Source organism: Vicia villosa, unplaced genomic scaffold, assembly GCF_029867415.1.
Source record: "Vicia villosa cultivar HV-30 ecotype Madison, WI unplaced genomic scaffold, Vvil1.0 ctg.001657F_1_1, whole genome shotgun sequence".
Taxonomy (NCBI): domain Eukaryota; kingdom Viridiplantae; phylum Streptophyta; class Magnoliopsida; order Fabales; family Fabaceae; genus Vicia; species Vicia villosa.
In genome coordinates this window covers 258,735-279,417 of record NW_026705689.1, presented here as the reverse complement: position 1 = coordinate 279,417, position 20,683 = coordinate 258,735, and the positions used below count along the sequence as shown (strand labels likewise).

Genomic DNA, 20,683 nt, shown 5'->3' with positions numbered 1-20,683 from the left:
TCTTATGTATGAGTATCTTCTGAAATGAAATTGTTTTTTTTTTGTTTATAAGAAGTTCTGATTGAAATCAATTAGAAATTGTGATTCAGTTATTACTAACGTTTCATTGTCTAAGTTGATTCAGAATCTCTTTAAAAGCAAAACAGCTGTAACTGGCTATCCAGATGGTAAACACGTGTTCACTATGCCTGGACAAGCGTGCGTGCAGTTGAGGGGACGTCTACTTAGGTAATTGTGCAAATCACGTCTTTTGTCATTATTATCTCTCCTCACGTCACGTAACATTAAATGCTTTTCATCATTTACTCTCTTTCAGTTTTCTTTTTATATTCTTCAAACGTTTCTTTTCCCTCTTATATTTCTCTCACTTTGCATTCAGTTTCTTTTTCGTTCTCTCTCTTTGCATTCATATCATAAACCCTAGCAGTTTCCAATATCTGCAACTTCATCATGAATCCATCGTCAAGCTCTGGGAATCAAGATAATGATCGAAAACAAAAGAGAAAGGCAACTGCTGAACTAGAAACCAAACCAAAAAGAGTAAGGATCACCTATGACCCTCTCAAAGTGAACCCGTTTGAAGCTATGATGTCTGGAAACTACTCTAGACGTGTGTATCAACCCCTTGACGGTACCCCTCAATCACCTCCCTCTTCACAGACCTCCACCACCTCTTCCTCCTCATTCATCCTCTCGGAACCACCTTCTTCACCATCTGATATCTCCTCTCCTTCAACCCATCCATCAGATATTTCTTCATCTCTCTCACACCCTTTTCCCACCAGAACACCTAACCCCTACAGTGTTGTTTTTCCCGACTCCAGGTTCACTGTCAACCCTCCAACCCCTACCACTCAATCATTTCTGGAGCTTTTACATTCTGATGTAAATGGCTGGTTGGAGATTCTGGGTGCTGCTCACCTTAACCATCTGGATGAGTATGCTACAAGCAACCTTTGGGATACCTTTCGTCAGGATTTTCTGGTTAGGGCTACAGACACTCAGAGAAGGATCATGTCTGAAGCTCCTGGTGTTCGTGGTCTTCGGTTGGAAGTTGGTGAAAGCAGCTATCACCATCTCATCAGGAACAGAAGAGTTCTTGAGGAGAAGATACCTGCAGATGAGTTGGAAGAAGAAAATCTCTGCAGAGACATCGTGGTGTGGAGACCATGGTTTCCTGTGCTGACTGGAGATTTTCAGTGGCTGTTTAACTGGTTCAGAATGAACCCTTCTGAAAAAGCACCTCACATGGTCTTTCCAGTAGTGGTTTATCCTGCTGAAGTTGCTGGTCCTACTCCTCCAACAAACCTAGCAGCTATTCTTCAAGCGTTGGAAGTTGGAACTTCTGAGCTGCCTGAACCAGAATATGCTAAGGCTACTTCTGAGTCAGACTCAGATGAGGAGATGGAAGATGCACAACCTGAAGACCTTCCAGAAGATCACCCTGCTGAGATTGCTGTCCCTTTTGGCAGAAATTCTGGTGCCTCTTCTTCTGGTGAAGCCTCAGCTCTGATGGAGACCTTGGAAGCTCTTCATCAGAATCAAGCTATGCTGGCTTCTCGTTTGGACGCGCAAGAAGTAGCCAATGCTGAGTTTCGCTCCTTCATGGCAAGGCAAGCTACAAGCACTGACGGGATTCATGATGTTCTGGCGCGGATTTTGCGTAGGCTAGGATCTTAGTCCTTTGGTCTTTGTAGTTTTCTTTCCTTGTTGCATCTGTTTTCCTGCATTCCTCTTTTGTAATCTTTTGATTATCAATGAAAAGTTTCTTTGTTTTTACATTCCAGTGATTTTATTTGTCGTTTTATACATCTGAATCTTTTGAAATATTCTTTTTGATGTTATGACAAAAAGGGGGAGAAGATAAATGATAAATGATTTGATTAATCTATCAGTTGCTGGGTAAAGCTCCCACACATTTACTAACAAGAACTGCAAGTTCTATATGGTTTAAGTGTTTTTCAGGTATAAAGAAGTGAAGAGAATCTTCAAAGCACACAAGAAGCAAAACCATAAGAAGCGTTATTCTGTAAAAAGAATAAGCTTATGGAAACTGAAGCAAGCTGAGTGCTGTCAAGCTTCAGAAATCAGAAGCAAGAAAGAAGAATGATCAGAATTTCTGATAATAGAATTTGATCCAAAATTTGTCTATTTGCTCTGACAAAATTCTATTTGCTCTGATACATTATTTTAGCCTATATGGCTCTGATACATATCATGTGTTCTAATATACATTTTATGTTCTAACTCATTCATGCTGACTTTTGTCGTTTAGTTTTGTTCTGTAACATTTCAGGATGTAGAGATGCTCTGATGATGCTCTGGTACATTCAACAATGTTCTGATACAAATCTAGCATGAAGTGATGTTGGTAGAAATTCAAAGCTCTGAAGCTGTCCTAAATGGAAGCAGAAATCAGAAGCTGTGAATGTTCTGAAGATCAAAGAAATTCAAGTTCTGAAGCTGTCCTAGATGGAAGCAGGAATCAGAAGTTGTGAATGTTCTGATGATCAAAGAAATTCAAGTTTTGAAGCTGTCCTAAATGGAAGCAGGAATCAGAAGCTATGAGTGTTCTAGGGATCTAAAGAAATTCAAGTTCTGAAGCTGTCCAATGGAAGCAGAAGTCAGAAGCTATGAATTCTTTGAAGACAGAAGCTTATGTGATCGTCTCTACCGAAATAATCAGGGAAGTCTTTTATTAAAGTTCTTCGAGTATTTATTTCAGGGGGAGATTATTTATCTCAGGGGGAGATTGTTAATCTCAGGGGGAGACATATTCACATGCTTATGCTATAGCTGTGTAATTTGTCTTTTGCCGTCTGCTCTTTCTGATCGCAAATTCATATCATTTATATATGTTTTTGTCATCATCAAAAAGGGGGAGATTGTTAGAACAAGATTTGTTCTGATCAATTATCTTAGTTTTGATGATAACAATAATATGAATTTTGCTTAAGATAATATGGTACTCTAATCCAATGCAATTTCCTTTTCAGGAAATATATAAAGAGTATGCATAATTCAGCGCTCAGAAGCTTTGTCTCAAAGGGTTCAGCATGCAACATCAGAACATGGTCTGGCAAGACATCAGAAGATGGTCGAAGCAGAATCAGAACATGGGTCTATGAAGCATCAGAAGAACATGAGATCAGAAGCACTGAAGTTCTGATGGTATCACGCTCAGAAGCACTTCAAGGTCAGAAGATCAGAAGATGCTTTGCACCAAGCTGTTTGACTCTGATGATATTCAAACGTTGTATTCACAAACATCAGATCAGAAGGAAGTACATGTGGCAGGCTACGCTGACTGACAAAAGGAACGTTAGAAGCTATTAAAGGCAACGTCAGTAGACACAGCGTGAACAAGGCTCGAGGTAGTTGACAAAAGCGTATAACATTAAATGCGATGCTGTACGGAACACGCAAAGCATTAAATGCACTCAACGGTCATCTTCTCCAACGCCTATAAATATGAAGTTCTGATGAGAAGCAAGGTTAACGATTCTGAACAAAACAACTCATATTAACTTGCTGAAACTCTGTTCTATTCAAAGCTCAGAATCTTCATCTTCATCAAAGCTCACTACATTGCTGTTGTAATATATTAGTGAGATTAAGCTTAAACGTTAAGAGAAATATCACAGTTTGTGATTATAGCTTTTAAGAAGCAATTGTAATACTCTTAGAATTGATTACATTAAGTTGTAAGGAACTAGAGTGATCGTGTGGATCAGAATACTCTAGGAAGTCTTAGAGGTTATCTAAGCAGGTTGTAACTAGAGTGATCGTGTGGATCAGAATACTCTAGAAAGTCTTAGAGGGTATCTAAGCAGTTGTTCCTGGAGTGATCAGTGTGTGATCAGAAGACTCTGGAAGACTTAGTTGCTGACTAAGTGGAGAACCATTGTAATCCGTGCGATTAGTGGATTAAATCCTCAGTTGAGGTAAATCATCTCTGCGGGGGTGGACTGGAGTAGTTTAGTTAACAACGAACCAGGATAACAATAACTGTGTAATTTATTTTTATCGGTCAAGTTTTTAAAGCTACACTTATTCAAACCCCCCCTTTCTAAGTGTTTTTCTATCCTTCATCGGGCTCTCCAAATATCTCCAGAGAATGGACCATGGGGCTTGTCCTTGTCGCTTTCAGCTGGTGATGGTGTGTAGTCGTGTCAAGGGCGTTGGTGGCAGCAAGGAAGACTCCTGTTGACGACTTTGTTTTACTTGCAAGGTGGAGAGGGCCATTCCCAGCGGGGGGAGTGAGTTATTTTGCCTAGGGGGTCGTCGTCATATTTCGCTATAGATGGGATCCTGTGACTCGGGGGCAAGTAGAAAAGCTCGGAGAATCACCGCACTTCCGCCCATATATAAGGGATGGGGACAGCGTGTCATCCTTCCGACGAAACGGTGTATGGTATCTAGGTCTTCGAATATTTCGAGGAGTTGTCGGGGATCTTTTGGGAGATCGGGATCGTGGGAATCTCCGCGGGGGAGAACGTGACCGCTGTCTCTTTTCTAGAGTGATGATCCTCTGGTTATGTTGGAATAGCAGGAGGTTCGTCTAGTTGATGGCTTCGAGAAGGGTGTCGTAGCCGGATCAGCGTTGTGTGGCACAGGGATGTCCACATGGGTGAGCTGGTTGTCATACTGCTGATTGTGCAGGTGCAAGGATGCTTCGGTTGAGGAGGAGGAGACTTTTCCGTCCCTTAGGTCAGTTTGGACGTTGGTCGTAGTGACATTCTCGATCAGATGGAAAGGATCACTATTATTATTGAGGTTGTTCCTGTTGTTGTTGGCTATGATGATCGATAGGATGATTAAGTTGCTTTGATCTTGTGCTAGGAGAAGATGGGGAAGCAATTATTCCCACAAACGACGCCACTGATCGTACCTGACCAGACTGGATGCTCAATGGCCTTCAATTGCTGGACTTTAAGTGAATGGGGGTGCACCAACAAGGTAATCTGATGCTAAAGTAAGAAAGATAGTAAAGGAGTGCAAGTACAGAGAATGAGTGAGAGTGAATGAATACCTGACCCTTTAATGAAAGATGGTATTTATAGATCCAAACGCGGGGCCAATGTTTCCCTATTCTGGGTTGGATTGTTGGAGGCCCAAAATATAGGAAACAGCTAGGATGCCATGTGGAAGGGTAAAGTCAGCAAATGACTCATATCCTGGTTGAACCGACCGTAGGGTTCGGAGGTGATGACCGAGATTCCCGCTGGTGGGTGACCACGTGCTCTTCGTGGAGCACGTGGGGCTAAAGCTCCAACGGTCACAAAGGGAAACAGACGCGTTTGGGCTTGGACCTTGAATTGAGTCTTCTTGTCCTTGTGTCTGCTCGGTCCAGTTTAGAATAGAGTATACTCAATCATGATCATGCAAGTAAAGATGATGTGTGGTAATTGTTGTTGATAATGCTACGAAGACCTGCAAAATAAAAACTTATGAGATAGTCTAAGACATGCTGACCGTATTGTCCTCAAGGATTTTTCGCATATTATGTTAAGCCTCTAGGATTTAACAAACTCATCTTGCAAAAACGAGGATACATAACTTTTGCAAGAAAAATTCTCTCTAAAAGATATTTTTAACCCATAATATGTATATTATTTGAATTAATCTTTACTGAGTTTTTCTTTCTAATGTCTCTCCAATTTTCTCATGCCTCAAAAAACTATCTCAAAACCTGTTTTCTTTTCCCTTTTAAAGAGCAACACCTAACCAAAATTACATAGAAAAATATTAATAACACTTTAAAGGTATATTGACTAAATTGATGTTTCTCGTTGGCATAGAAAAACTCTGTTACCGATCATATTAATTGCCTAAAATTAAAATTGTTTTTGAGAATATATATCTTAATTCAATTTTTTAAAGATATTTTAAAACAAAAATTGAATAGAATAAATTGATATGAAGAGCAAATCAAATTAATTCAATTCACTTGATTGCACTTAAAATTATTCAATAAATAAACATTTTTGAATATTTTAACTATTATTTGTAAGTTAATATTATTTTCACTTGAAAGTCTTGACGATAAAAATTGGAAAATGGTATAAACAGATGAAAGTCTTGTTTGGTTATCAAGATACACTTGTGGTGGTAGATAATAAAGTTCAAGAATTCTCTGCAAATGCAACATAAGTCAAGAAAAAATCACATAGAGAAGAAAAGAAAAACAATTACAAATCTATGGACTCAATTCAGCCAGTTGTAGATGCATGAATTTTGATAAAATCTCTTATACTAAGAATGCAAAGGAGACACAAAATATTTTGATCATATACCATGAAGGAGATGACAATGTGACTAATGTGAAGTTACAATCTCTCATAACACAATATAAATTACTGAAAAATGGAAAAGAATGAAATAGTTGCAGTTTATGCCTCAAAAATTGAAGGCCTAGTACACACTATAAAGAGTTATGGTGAAGTGATGGCTAACAATATGGTGATTGAAAAGGTTATAGGAATAATCACTCTTTATTTTGATCAAGTGATTATTATTATTCTAAAATTTTGCACCTTAACGACTAAAAAGATGGAAGATCACTTAGAGTCATTAAAAGCACGTGAATTTAGAATTCTTGCAAGAAATGGAATGCAAGAAAAAGTTCAGGCACTGCAAGCTCGAATATTCGTAAAATGGTGTTCAAGAGGAATGATGGAAAATCATCAATCATTGAGGAAGTGTTTGTTTGTACCTTAAATGAAATGTAATTTATTCACTGTTAGTCAACTCATGGAGAAAGGGTTATACATATCATGAATAATGAAGCTTTTTAGCTATATTATCATGCAATATGCTTGTCTTGTGGTAACCACTTGCAAAGAACAAGACCTTTAACACAATTATTAACATTGCGAAAGTAGAATGCTTCCAAGAAATTTTAGAATATAATAAGAGTTGGCTATGGAATATAAGATTTTCTCACCTTAACTTTAGATCCTTAAATCAGTTAGTTAGTCGAAGCATGGTTCCCTCCTCATGTCAATATATTTTATTGTTTAGGAGGAATTACACTTACTTGTTTTTTAGTCCAAGTAGCGACGGGTTTTGCTATGACTTTTTATTATCGTCCAACCGTTACGGAGGCTTTTGTTTCTGTTCAATATATAAGAGCATCTCCAATGGTGCAACTTACATTTGAGTTCTTTATGGGACCCACTAAGCCACATCATATTAAAAGAATTTATTTAATTTTAACTTTAATAAAAATCTGATATGGGTCCCACAACTTTACCTCATAACTTGATTTGATTGGGTACTACAATCTTTTAGTTGTTGCATTGCAATGCAACTCTATTATGACATGACAAATTTTTTAAATATTTAATGGTGAATTTATTTAATTATTAAATTAATGGTACAAGTGGAGAACTCAATAGAAAAAACTACCATTGGAGATGGTCTAATGACTGAGGCTAACTTTGGTTGGTTAATCCGATCAGTTCATCGATGGTCAGCAAGTATGATGGTCTTAATGATGATCTTGCAGGTATTTCACGTGTATCTCACTGATGGTTTTAAAAAACCTCGCGAATTGACTTGGGTTACAGGTGTAGTTTTGGGTGTATTGACTGCATCCTTTGGTGTCTAGGTTTGCCAAATTTCACAATGCCTTATGAGATATTTAATAGTTTTTTGGTTCATAAGCAACCTAGAACCTCAATTACAACCTAAATTACCTTAAATTACATCATATATTCTTACCAATCCAGTTTTTAAGGAAAAAAAAACATTTAGAGATTAATTGTCATATGGTTAGAGAAAAGATAATGAAATTCTTGCCAGTGACTTCAAAAGATCAGTTAATTGATATCTTTACCAATCCAATGTTGCCTCAACACTTTCATACATTTTTAACCAAATTAAAGATTGTAGTCATTAACTAACCTTCATCTTGTGGTTGGATATTACATCAAGGCAATGAAGCTTGCAATCAAGGCAGTGAAAATGCAACACAGTTATAACGTAGTTTACAAGGTTGTTACTTGGTTAAAATAGTAGAGCTATGAGTTAGTTACTTACAAAACACAAGCTATGTGCAAGTGTAGTTTTAGTTAAATGTGGATTAGACACTATAAGTAGACTTGTAAGCTGTAATGATCATAGTTTACTAAAAAAATTAAAAATTAAAGTAGTTAATTCCATTCCAAAATAAACTACTAACAAAATGATCCCTTTTCAATATCGTCAATTATGTTGTAGACAATAAATTGTGAAAATTTCTTTGCCAACCTCCCAACCTTCTAGTTAACCTCTGGTGAAAAACCCAAACTACCCCTGACTTCGGACATGAACTTCCGAACTGCATAAAAAAGGTGTTTTCGGAAGTTCATCTCCGAAAGCGCCTTTTTTTTTAAAAAAATTGTCTCATTTCGGAAGTTCATTTCCGAAAACTGCATTTCGAAAATGAACTTCCGAAACAATGCGCGTTCTGCAGATTAAGCATAACACTCCCCCTCCCCCATTCATTTACCCTAATCCAACATCAAACAACACCAAAGGCGAAATTTTGTTAAAAGACTTCCAAGGCAACATCAAAGGCTCCAACAAGCTTCCTATACTACATTAAAAAGCACTCCAACCTCTTCAATCGGTAAGCATTATGAGTTTTAGATCTATGCTTAAAATTGATATTAGGGTGTTTACAAATAGGAAAATATGTATTAGGTTAGGTTGGTACTGGTATTTAGGATGTTTAGAATGTGTAGACATAGGTTTAAAGTTTGATTTTGGGGTCTGCCATTGTAGGTTGCAGAAAAGCTCTGCGCAGGGGTGTTTCGGAAGTTCATTTCCGAAAACACCTCCATCCCAGTTTCGGAAATGAACTTCCGAACTGTATCAGAAGTGCATTTTTTTTGTTTTTTCATTTGTCTCGCATATTAATCGATTTCGATTGTTTACAGGAACATGTCAGGCAACCAACCAGCACGCATCAGACAGGGCAGGGAGTCGCAGACTGCGTCGGCTAGACGCGAGCGGGCGGCGGCGCAGCTGGCGTCGACACGCGGGCGGGGTCGGGGACGCCGTGTGCACGTTCCACAGGACTTGGTGGAGAGTTCATCTGCTTCAGGCTCTAGGAGTAGGCTGGCTCGGGTATCTTCTTCCCGCCAGCGAGAGGAGGAGGATGAGGATGAGGAGGAGGAGGAGGTCATACCGGATGTTGACCCTCCAGTCGGGGAGGAGGAGGAGCAGGAGGAGCAGGAGGTGGATAGCTATCCGGGAGGGCCTTTTGACACTTCCCTGCTGATTCACTACCAGGATCACGTCGCTCGGCGGATCTGGGAGGGAGAGGTATTTTTTTTAACTTAGCCGTTTATTTGTCACCATTTTTTATAATTTTACCGTTTATTTCTCGCTTATTTGTTTTTTTTGTAACAGGAGAGAGAGCCATTGAAAATGGTGAACCACTCCAGGAAGATTTTCGGTCTGTTTAAACCAGCAGCTCAGTGGTTTAACGACCATGTGCGAGGTTCAGGGCTTTGCGGGCTCTGCATGACCGGGTACACCACCATCAGCACCGGCATGCAGGGGGCATTTGTGGAGCGCTGGCACAAGGAGACGTCTTCTTTCCACTTGCCGGTGGGGGAGTTGACGATCACCTTGCATGACGTCCAGTGTCTTCTCCACCTGCCTATTAGGGGGCCGCTGTTGGACCACTCCAGGATCCAGAGGGTCGAGGCCATTGAGTGGATGATGCACTATTTGGGCCTGCCGCACGAGGTTGCTCACTTTGAGTGCGTCACGACTTGTGGGTCTCATGTCCGGTTCACTACACCGAGCATCTATTTTGAGTTCCACCTGGACGCGGCGGCCGAGGCCGAGCAGGAGGGTAACGACCTATTCAGGGAGTACCACCGCGGCTGCGCTCTCCGGTGCGGGTACATGCATGTGGTAGGCGCTGCATGCTTTGTGGACAAGAGTGCCAGGTACGTCGACGTGGCCTACCTCCGCTATTTCATGGACCTGGATACCGTTCACCAGTGGAACTGGGGGTCAGCTACTCTGGCATATCTCTACCAGAAGCTGAATGAGGCCTCCAATTGGAGGACGAGGCAGTTGGTCGGATCCTGCACACTGCTTACGGTACGTTTTATTTTAATACATTATCATATTTATTTATTTATATATGTTTCGTATTTAATTTTAATACATTATCTTGTTTCTGTTTCAGAGCTGGATCATCTCCTACTTCTCCCGCATCCACGGCTTTCACATAGATCCTGCGTACGTGGACGCCATGCCCAGGGCCGCCAAATACGCTCTCCAGAGGGGGAACGATGCGGTGGGACCATACCGTCTGTACTTGGACCGCATGATGCACGACGACGTCACCTGGAGGCCGTTCGTCGACTACGCTCAGATTGTCCCCTTTGACGGCATTGCTCTATATTCAGGCTGGTTGGCATGCGGGACCGGCATCATGGTTCGATATCTCCCTGAGCGGTGCATGCGTCAGTTCGGATTCGTGCAGCGGATACCCAGGTCACCCTTTGAGGCTGCTCCCGACACTGTGACCCGAGTGCAACTCACTGCCATATGGGAGCATTGGGAGGATCATGTGGTACCGTTGGAGTACCGTCTCACTCGGGTCACCCAGGACTGGCACAGTGAGGAGGGATACGTCACATGGTTCTACCGGGTGTCATATCCTCTTCTGAGACCCGACATTCCCGGCGCTCCTATGCCAGCACACGAGGAGATCCTGGAGAACCAGCAGGCCGAGGATGATCACGCCATTGATCTCATGCCGATCTGCCAGCGGATATCGATGCTTGGGCGGGACGCGTTGGATCGAGGTATCGTTGATCAGGGCGGTCCAGAGGCAGTCGCCGTGATGGAGATGATCGTCACTGATGCGGGCCGTGCGGCGGGGTACAGGCGGCAGAGGAGGGCCCAGGGTGAGAGGGTTAGGCATACCCAGTAGTGGTCGGGTTTATTTATTTTTTGATTTCGGATTGTATATTCCGCACAGTATTATTATTATTTTCGGATTGTATATATTATTTTCATCGGATTAGTATTTTTTTTTATTTATCATATTAGTATTTTCAGTTTATCTATTGCTTATTTTATTTGGCGTTTGCGTTTAATTAAAATGCGAGACTGTTATGAAAAAACATAAAAAAAAACACAGTTTCTGCATAATTCGGAAGTTCATTTCCGAAGACACCCCCCATGAGGTGTTTTCGGAAGTTCATCTCCGAAGGCACCCCCATGGGGTGTTTTCGGAGATGCACTTCCGAATTAAGGAAATTTTTTAAAATAAAAAAGCGCTTCGGAAGTTCATTTCCGAAGCAGGGGTATTTTGGGATTTTCGCTGGGGGTGACCCCCATAGGGAGGTGGCCAAAGAAAAAACCTAAATTGTGTGATAAAAAAATAAAATTTCAAGTCTACTCTATTATAAATTATAAGTTTATTTTCGAGCATAAGTATGATGGTTTTAAAATTAAGTATGATACAGTGGCGGAGTCAGGAATTTTAGACAGTCTGAACAAAAACTTTACACCATTAAATATGATGGTTTAAAAATTAGATATGATATGTTTGTTCATTAAAGACTTATTTTATATTAATTTAAATAAATAATGTTACATATTAGGAAGATTTAAAAATCTCACATTGATTGGAGATACATCATTAAAAGAGTATATATAGAGACACTTTCTACCTTACTAACTAATTTTGTAAAGATGAATTAGGTCAAACTCTAATATTTCATATGTTTAAATAGTTTAACAGGTGTTGAAATTAAATTCTACTTTTTGAACTAAAAAAATTATTATAATATTTAACATAACATTCTAAAGATTATGACTTTACATGACATTTTATTCGATTATATTTATCATAGCACATTTAAATACATAAAAAATAATTAATGTAAGCTTATATACTTAAGTTAATGAAAATATTTTAAAATATTATATAAAATCTATTCTAATAATACTAAGTCGAATAGAAACAACTTAATTTTGAATCTGATATTTATAAAATATTTATAATAATGTTTTAAAAATGATTAATTTATAAATATTAAAAATTTATTTACAATGATGTATAAATATAAACAAATGCTAGCGATAAACCTTGAATTCTGAACATGCAAATTGTACTAATTAAACTCAACTAATGCCTTGTCAAAAAAAAAAACTCAACTAATGCATATTATTTGAGTTACTTTACTAACTCAATATATATATATATATATATATATATATATATATATATATATATATATATATATATATATATATATATATATATATATATATATATATATATATATATATATATATATATATATATATATATTGTCTCAAATATTATTATTGTTATTATTATTATTATTATTTAAGTAACTCGTTATATTTGATCTTTCTAGTGTGGAAAAAAAAATTATTATTGTTAGCTAAAAAATTTTAAAAATTCTTTTGTCTTGTCTACTAGATAAAAGTTTGGCATAGTAACCAACTCACGTCTTCTAATGGAGGGCGATTTTCGGTGACTCTCGAACAACTTCTTAGTTCTTTTCGGTGGAATCCGTCGAGGCTCCTAGAAAGGCATCACACATCTCCTTGATTTTGGTTTAAATTTCTGGCTTTAGGGTTCAGGAACCTTATTGAGGAGGTGCTTGTCGATTCTGATTTAGGGCTTTTCGGATTTCGTCGGTCTTCGTTTCGTGCCCAGCTTTTTCCGCCTACTCGCTGGTGGTTTCGTTGGGTTCCGTTGGTTTTAAGGCTTTAGGGATTTAGGGCTTTTCTGTTTTAGGACCTAATCTCTTCTCTCGGATGAGTGGTGGGCGGCGCTTTGTGGAGGAAGGTGGTTGGAGAACTGTTCAAATAGGTCGAACAAGGAGATGGAAGATGACAGAGTGGGATACTTTCCCATTGGGAGGTGCTGGCCGTAATCAACCTTTGACTCAAAAGGAGGTTACGTCTTTATATGTATCGGAATTCCCCGAATCTTCAAATGCGAAAGACCTTTTTGTTCTTTTTGGTTGCAATGGAAATATGGTGGAGGTGTCTATATCTCCAAGGAGAAATAAGTTAGGAAGAAGTTTCGGGTTTGCAAGGTTCGTAGAGGTGGTCGACGGGAAATTGTTAGTTGTGCATTTGGATAATATTTTTATTGCGGGGAAGAAGATTCATGTTAATCTTCCCCGTTTTCAGAGGGGTATTTCGTTTAAGGAGGTAACACATTCAGGCGTTCGGAATTCCAACAATGCCGTTTTCAATCTGAATCAGAGATGGTTCCTGGGCAAAAGTAATGGATGGGTGGAGACAAGAAGGGATCACAAATCTTTTACAAAGGTGGTGGAGGAAGGGTCTGAGAAAGCAGGTGGTACATGCAGTGATATTGCAGGCTATTATGCAGGAACAACTTCTCAGTTATGCTTCAAGTCCAAGGATAATGATAGGATGAGGTTTAGCAGGGCTTATGTTGGCAAATTCATTATACCAAGGAGTGCTTATAACATTCAAATGTACATGGAGATGGAAAGAGTGTACGCGGTGAAAGTTACTCCCTTGGGAGGTAATATGTGTTTGTTAGAGGAATTGAAGGGCGGTTTTATTGAGGCTTTATTAGAATATGGTGGAACTTGGTGGAAGAATTGGTTTAGTGAAATAAAGAAGTGGGAGGAAGAGGCAATTGATGACAGTAGAGATGTGTGGATCAGAATCTACGGCATTCCTGGGCATGTACGGCAATCAGATTTTTTTGTTGCATTAGCTGAATTGTGGGGCTCCTTCATTTGTGTTGATGAACATACGACGAAAGGTGAGGCTTTCGATGTGGCGAGGATTATGGTGAAGGTGAAGTTGGAATTTGAGGTTCCGGACTCTCTTTGGGATAACATTGATGGAAAGAAATTTAATTTAACAATAAGGGAAGATGCTGTCGGTCGGTTTTGTACTAACACAAACAGGTCGAAATCTTTCACGGCTGAGAGTTCATCTTCGTATTTTTCAACAAACATTAGGGGAGAAGCTAATGGTGAAGGGGAGGAAGATTTGGAGACTGTTTTCTCTGGGGATACAATTGAACAATTTTCGAATCATCATAGCATAAAGGAAGAGCCTACGAAAGGTGTGGAGTTAATGTCTAAAATAGGAGTAGGAGGTAATGGCAGGTCAACCGTAAATAGAGGGGAGATCAGAGTCGACGATGTTACTCTGGTGGTTTCCCAATCGGGGGACGGGAAGTTCGACACTGAATTACCTAGATGTCATTCCGAATTTGAATTGAAACAAGATAGGAACTCAGAGGAGAAGGCTGCAGAAGTGATTCGGGAAATGCCTTTGCTGCAATAGGCGGTTAACTATCCATTGTTTTTTACTAGGCGTAATAGAGTTGAACAGGGTACAAAAAAGCTGAAATTGAAAAGTGTTAAGGATTGTTATGGCTGTGACAATGGTGGATATGCTCACAGTATGGTTACAGGGGGCGGAAAGATATAAGGCAAGAAAGAATTGCTAAGGAGATAGTTAAGGACAAAATTAACTTGTTGTATAGGCGGCGTAAGGTGAAAGGAACATTGGGGGTAACTGCAGCAGCCGAGTGTGCTAGTGTGAACAGTGGGAAGGCTTCGGGGTACTATGGTGCTCATTTAGCGGAATCCGATATTATTAGAAGTAATGAAAGACAATGGAAATTTTTGGAGAATGATATAGGTGGGAAATTGTGGTCGGAAATTGTAGCTTTGGGGGTGGTGGATGCGGAGGGTCGGGACAAACTTGTTAGTAGGATTGAATGTTTGGAACAAGGGGAAGGTAAAATCGGGGAAGGGTTGAAGGAGAATCAAACAGTTGTTAAATGATAATCGGGTCATTGAATAAAAGAGGGGGAGTGAACACTCTCAAATGTAGGAGAATTAGTTCATTGATCAAAAAAGGAAACGCCGATGTGTTTTTGTTACAAGAAACTAAAATTACTATTATGGATGAAGTGAAGGCTAGAAGTTTTTGGTTTTCTTCGGAAGTTTGTTATTCCTTCACCAATTCTTCGGGAAGATCGGAAGGTTTATTAACTTTATGGAATCCGATTAATGTGGAGGTCTTGAGTAGTTTTAAAGGGGAAGGTTTTTTGGGAATAAATGTTTGTTGGAAGGATAATCTTTACTACATTGTTAATATTTATTCGTCTTGTGTGTTGAGCAAGAAGAAATGTTTGTGGAATGACTTGTTAGCCTTGAAGGAGTCTTTCAAAGATGGAGAATGGATCATGGGAGGGGATTTTAATGCTATTAAAAATAGTAGTGAAAGGAAAGGAGGGCTTTGTCGGTGAACCATAAAGAAGAGGAGCTTTTTTTGGAGTTTATTGATAAAACATTGTTGGTGGACATTCCGTGCAAAGGGAAAAAGTTCTCATGGTTTGGTGGGGATGGTAAGGCGATGAGTAGAATAGATCGATTTCTCTAATCTAGTAACATTGTGAATAGATGGGAAGTAGTCGGTCAATTTATCGGGGATAGGGACATTTCGAATCATTGTCTAATTTGGATAATGACGGACCATTTGAATTGGGGACCTAAGCCGTTTAAATTCAATAATGAATGGTTTTCTTTTGACTCTTTCATTTATTTTGTAGCGAAAGAATGGAAAAGTATGAAGATGGAAGGAAGAAGTGATTTTGTTCTAAAATAAAAGCTTAGGCTTCTTAAAGATAAACTTAGAAGTTGGAACAAGGAGATGTTTGGGGAAATTGATTTGGAAATGGAGGAAGGTGTTCGTGAATTGAATATTGTCGATGAAAGGTTAGTCTCTGAATCTAATTCTTTTTTTGCCGATAATCTTGTATTGAGGAAAGAAGCTTGTAGTAAGTTTTGGAGGAATTTGAGGATAAAGGAAAGTATGTTATTACAAAAATCTAGATTGAGATGGTTGAAGGAGGGAGATTCTAATAGCGGTTTTTTTCACAAGGTGATGAAACAAAGAAGAAGACATAATCATTTAGGTCCGCTACTTATCCCGGGAAGTTTGGTGGAATCGGTAGTGGATGTCAAAGAGACGGTTTATTCTCATTTTGGGAATAAATTCATTGAATCGGAAGAGGTTAGACCCTTGTTGGATGGAATTTATTTTAATTCGATAAGTGGGGAGGAGGCGATGGAGATTGAGAAACCTTTTTAAGAAAATTAGATTAAAGAGGCGATTTGGAATTGTGGAGGGGATAAAAGTACGAGTCCGGATGGATACTCTTTTCTTTTTATTAAGAAATGTTGGTTTTTTCTTAAAGAAGATTTCATCAATTATTTTAATTACTTCTTTGTTGGTAGCCCTATTTCAAAGGTGATTACTTCTTCTTTTTTGACCTTGATTCCGAAGAATCATAATCCGGTTAGCTTGGATGATTTAGGCCAATTTGCTTAGTGGGTTGTATGTATAAAGTGGTGGCTAAATTTTTGGCGGAGAGATTAAAAAAAGTGTTAAATTCCATCATTTATCCGTGTCAAAGTGCTTTTGTCCCTGGTAGGAACTTGTTAGATGGTGTGTTAGTGGCGAATGAGGTGGTGGATTTTGCTAGAAAGGAGGGTAAGAAGTGTATCCTTTTTAAAGTTGATTTTGAGAAGGCGTATGATAAGGTAAGTTGGAGTTTTCTTTGTTATATACTTCAAAGGATGGGCTTTGAGAATAGATGGTTGAAATGGATGGAGTTGTTGGTGTTCAAAAGTAGTATGTCGGTTTGTTGTTTCAAGAGGGTTGAGACAAGGTGATCCTCTTTCTCCTTTCCTTTTTGTCTTAGTGGCGGAAGGTCTTATGGGTCTTGTGAGACAATCCATTGAATTAGGGGACTTCCAAAGATTCGATATCAAGGGTTCTTGTTGGGTGGATATTTTATAATTCGCGGATGATACGCTCATTATGGGAGATAGAAGTTGGAAACAATTATGGGCAATTAAGGCGGTTCTCCGAGCCTTTGAAATAGTTTCGGGTCTTGGTATCAATTATCATAAGAGTAAATTGATCGGCATCAACTCTAATTCTCACTTTTTGGATGCGGTGTCACACTTTCTTTCTTGTAAGTTGGAAGAAAGTAATTTTTATTTTCTCGGAATTCCTATAGGTTCCAATTCTAGGAAGGAAGCTACTTGGAATCCTCTTTTAGTGAAGTTGAAGAATCGTTTGGAACGGTGGACAAATTTTTTTTTAAAATTTAGGAGGAAGAATTACTCTCTTGAAGTCGGTGCTTAGCTCTTTATCTATTTTCATTATGACTTTTTATAGAATGTCGTTGAAGGTGGTGAAAAGGTTTATTTCCATTCAAAGTAGATTCTTATGGGGTGGAGCGGAGGAGAAGAGGAAAATTCATTGGGTGAAGTGGAAGGATGTTATTCTCCCTTTTGAGAAAGGGGGATTGGGAGTTAAAAATATGGTTTGGTTCAACGTGGCTCTTCTTAACAAGTGGAGGCGGAGGATTCTTCAAGGCCATAATTCCTTTTGGTTTAACGTCTTGAAAGCGCGTTACGGAGATTTATCCTCTTTGATTATTTGCGGTGGTAACGATTGTAAAAATTCTTCCATCGCTTCTTTTTGGTGGAGGGATATATTAAAATTAAACTCTCTTTTATCTTGTGACCCTATTATCAATTGTAGTAGGTTCATTATTCATAATGGCTTCAATTCGCCTTTTTGGGAAGGATTATGGTTGGGAGGATACTCTTTGAAGGAAGAATTTCCAGAATTATTCAAGGCTTCGAGTTTGAAGAAGGTTTTGATGGCGGCCATGGGAGGGTGGGGTGAAGGTGGTTGGGTTTGGGGGAATTTTGGTTTATCCTAGGCTAGATTGAATGGTGAAGTGGTGTTGGAGGATATAGTCTTATTGAGGGGGCGATTTGAGGAATTTCAAGGGTGGTCGGTAGGTAAAGATGAGGTGGTTTGGCAAGGTAAAGAGGGGGATGATTTTTCGGTAGCTTGTTGTTATGCTTTTTATGAGAAATTGCATATGCATTTTTGCCCCCCGATTAAGAGTGCCGAAGCTTTTGGGATTTTGTGGAAGTTGGATGTGCCATATATAATCAAGGCTTTTGGGTGGAGACTTTTCCATAATAGGCTTCCTACAAAAGACCTCTGGTTGCTTAGAGGTATGTCTTTTACTCATGATAATTTAAAGTGTATATTATGTGAGGTTCATATGGAAGATAGGAATCATTACTTTTTCAATTGTTGGGTGGTTAAAAAGATATGGAGTGAGATAGCTTTTTGGGTGGGTAAAGGGGTTAGGTCGGAGGAAGAGTGTTTACCGAATTTTATGGTGTCACTTATTCTTTCATAATCACAAAGTTAGAGATTGTAAATTGGGTTTGGTGTGGCTCGCTACCACGTGGTTGCTTAGGAATGGGGTGTGCTTTCGGAAGGATGAATGGAACATCAACAACATCGTTTGGAATGTTAAACTCATGGCTTGGAAGTGGTTCTTTTGCGAAAAAATTACTCATCCCAATTACTCTTTTTACGAGTTTTGTAAGGAACCGTTTTTTTTCTCTCGTAGGTGTAATTGGATAGTAATCTTTCTTTTTGTCGGAGTTTCCCGTTTCTTCTTGTAATCGAGTTAGAGAACCCTTAATTGTCCTATTAATATATTTCTTGATTAAAAAAAAAAAGTTTGGTTCGATAAAAATCAGATACAAACTAAATGTAGACTCTTATAATCCAACATATTTTTATCTCTAACTATAAATTGTAAATGTTGTATTGAGTTATCTTCTATTGGAATCCATACGAAGTTATACAGATCTTTGTTGATTATTAAAATACTTATCACATTACGGTTAATATAACAAAACAAAGAAAACAAGAGAAATTCTCAATCAACTTTAAATATATTTAAATTTGTAAAAGAAAAATACTAAAATAAATTATAATAAGTTCCATGTGTACAATTCAAAAGTTTTATACTTATTCCACAGTTTTTTAAAAAGTGCAAATAGCAATTTTAGAAAAAATTTAGTTATCATTTGAGAAGTTTTCCGACATTACAACTTTAGTAGAATAAATCTTCGGAGTTCTTTGTTGAACTTATCTAACTGACTATCAAAAGTTGTGATCAACATCAACCATTCCCAATAATATTGCCATTTCAACTAAAATAATTGGAGATAATTTCCCAATTGTGAAGTTATTAAATTTTAAAAATAATTTTTTATTATCTAATAAATTTAAAATATATAATAAAAATGTCGTAGAACAATCTAAGGTGTGGCATTAGCGTGTGCAAGCTGTTGTTTTTCATATTTATGTCCGATCATATATCAATATATGCTAGCAATATGAGATGTTTGAAAAATTCGTGAGCATTAATAGGAAGAACCATTCATTCCCAATTTGACAGAGTGTCCTTTTGATTAATCTTGGCATATATCTGTCTATATATTTAGAAGTGCTGGCAGTGGTGGATTCAGAAGTTTTGTTAAGTGGGGGCAACAAATAATACAAACATAATTTATAATATATCACAAAACAAAATATATTATCAGCTTTTACATGATATACAATTTGATAATTACAAATAGCTATGCTTTTTTTAAATTTCGAAAATATTTTATAATTTTATTATCAATATTAAAAATAAATCTTAGAATCATTCAATATTGCCACTCTAATTTTGATAATTTTTAATAATATGTCAATAATTTTATATTAGTCTATTTACAATTTTTGTCTACATATTTTATCTTATTTTTAATTCAATCAATTTAATCTTTCTCATAAAAGTGGGTCTGAGTTAGTAAAGTGTATATTATTAACAATTTTTGTCTACATATTTTATCTTATTTTCAAAATTAATCTTCATTTTTTAATTCAATCAATTTAATCTTTCTCATAAAATTGTACAATTTTCACATAGAGTTAATTTTTAGTTGTCTATTGACAACGGTCGTGGTTTTTTCTCCAATTTTAGAGTTTTCACATTATGATCTTGTGTTGTGATTGTGTTCTTTTTTTTTTGTCTATATGTTTTTTTCCCAACAACTGGTATCAAAACTTTTCGTTTGATACGGGAATAAGAGTTCTTAGTATGCTCTGTGGTTGTAGTTTCTTCTGAGCTTCTACATCATAAAAGAAGTGTGGTGTTGTGAAAGAGTTGTTAAGCGGCAATCACAAATTCCGCTGTGCAGTTTGGGCTAGAGAAAATTGTTACAACACATCATATACCTTTTACTAATTCAGGTACCCAATACACTCACACCCTCCAAAATAAATATTTAACTAAACCTCACAACACCTTAATACAAGAGAATAAGAGAATAAAGAAAGTCAAATACAAGTTAAAAGTGCTTTTGACTGGTGCATCTTGTAACGAAGAACTTGAATCCTATATATAATCTTGTACTCCCTCTTCCTTCACAAAACTAAGTGATGTGGGACTTCAAAGAATTTGAATCCTATATATTGAAGGATAGAAAAACACTTAGAAGGGGGGGGGGGGGTTTGAATAAGTGTGACTTTAAAAACTCTTAAGATAAAAACAATGAACACAATTATTTTTATCCTGGTTCGTTGTTAACGAAACTACTCCAGTCCACCCCCTTAGAGTGATTTACCTCAATTGAGGATTTAATCCACTAATCAATCTGATCACAATGGTTTTCCACTTAGATACCCTCTAAGTCTTCTAGAGTATACTGATCACAACTTGATCACTCTAGGAAATCACCACTTA

At 37.9% G+C, this 20,683-nt stretch overlaps 1 protein-coding gene across 1 annotated transcript; it reads left to right on the top strand.

Moving 5' to 3' along the window:
- The first annotated feature begins 6,366 nt into the window (after window positions 1–6,366).
- On the top strand, window positions 6,367–7,612 carry LOC131636176 (cytochrome b6-like). Its single transcript, XM_058906830.1, has 3 exons — window positions 6,367–6,474; window positions 6,975–7,128; window positions 7,425–7,612. The coding sequence occupies exons 1-3, from the start codon at window positions 6,367–6,369 to the stop codon at window positions 7,610–7,612; spliced, it is 450 nt and encodes a 149-aa protein (XP_058762813.1).
- Window positions 7,613–20,683: the final 13,071 nt, after the last annotated feature.

What these genes read in the sequence shown, in the direction of transcription:
- LOC131636176 (XM_058906830.1), top strand. Translation starts at nt 6,367, where the DNA reads ATGGAAAAGAATGAAATAGTTGCAGTTTATGCCTCAAAAATTGAAGGC. An exon ending in ACAATATGGTGATTGAAAAG is followed by an intron (nt 6,475 to 6,974) that starts GTTATAGGAATA and finishes TAAATCAGTTAG; the next exon opens with TTAGTCGAAGCATGGTTCCC. An exon ending in TTTTGTTTCTGTTCAATATA is followed by an intron (nt 7,129 to 7,424) that starts TAAGAGCATCTC and finishes TTGGAGATGGTC; the next exon opens with TAATGACTGAGGCTAACTTT.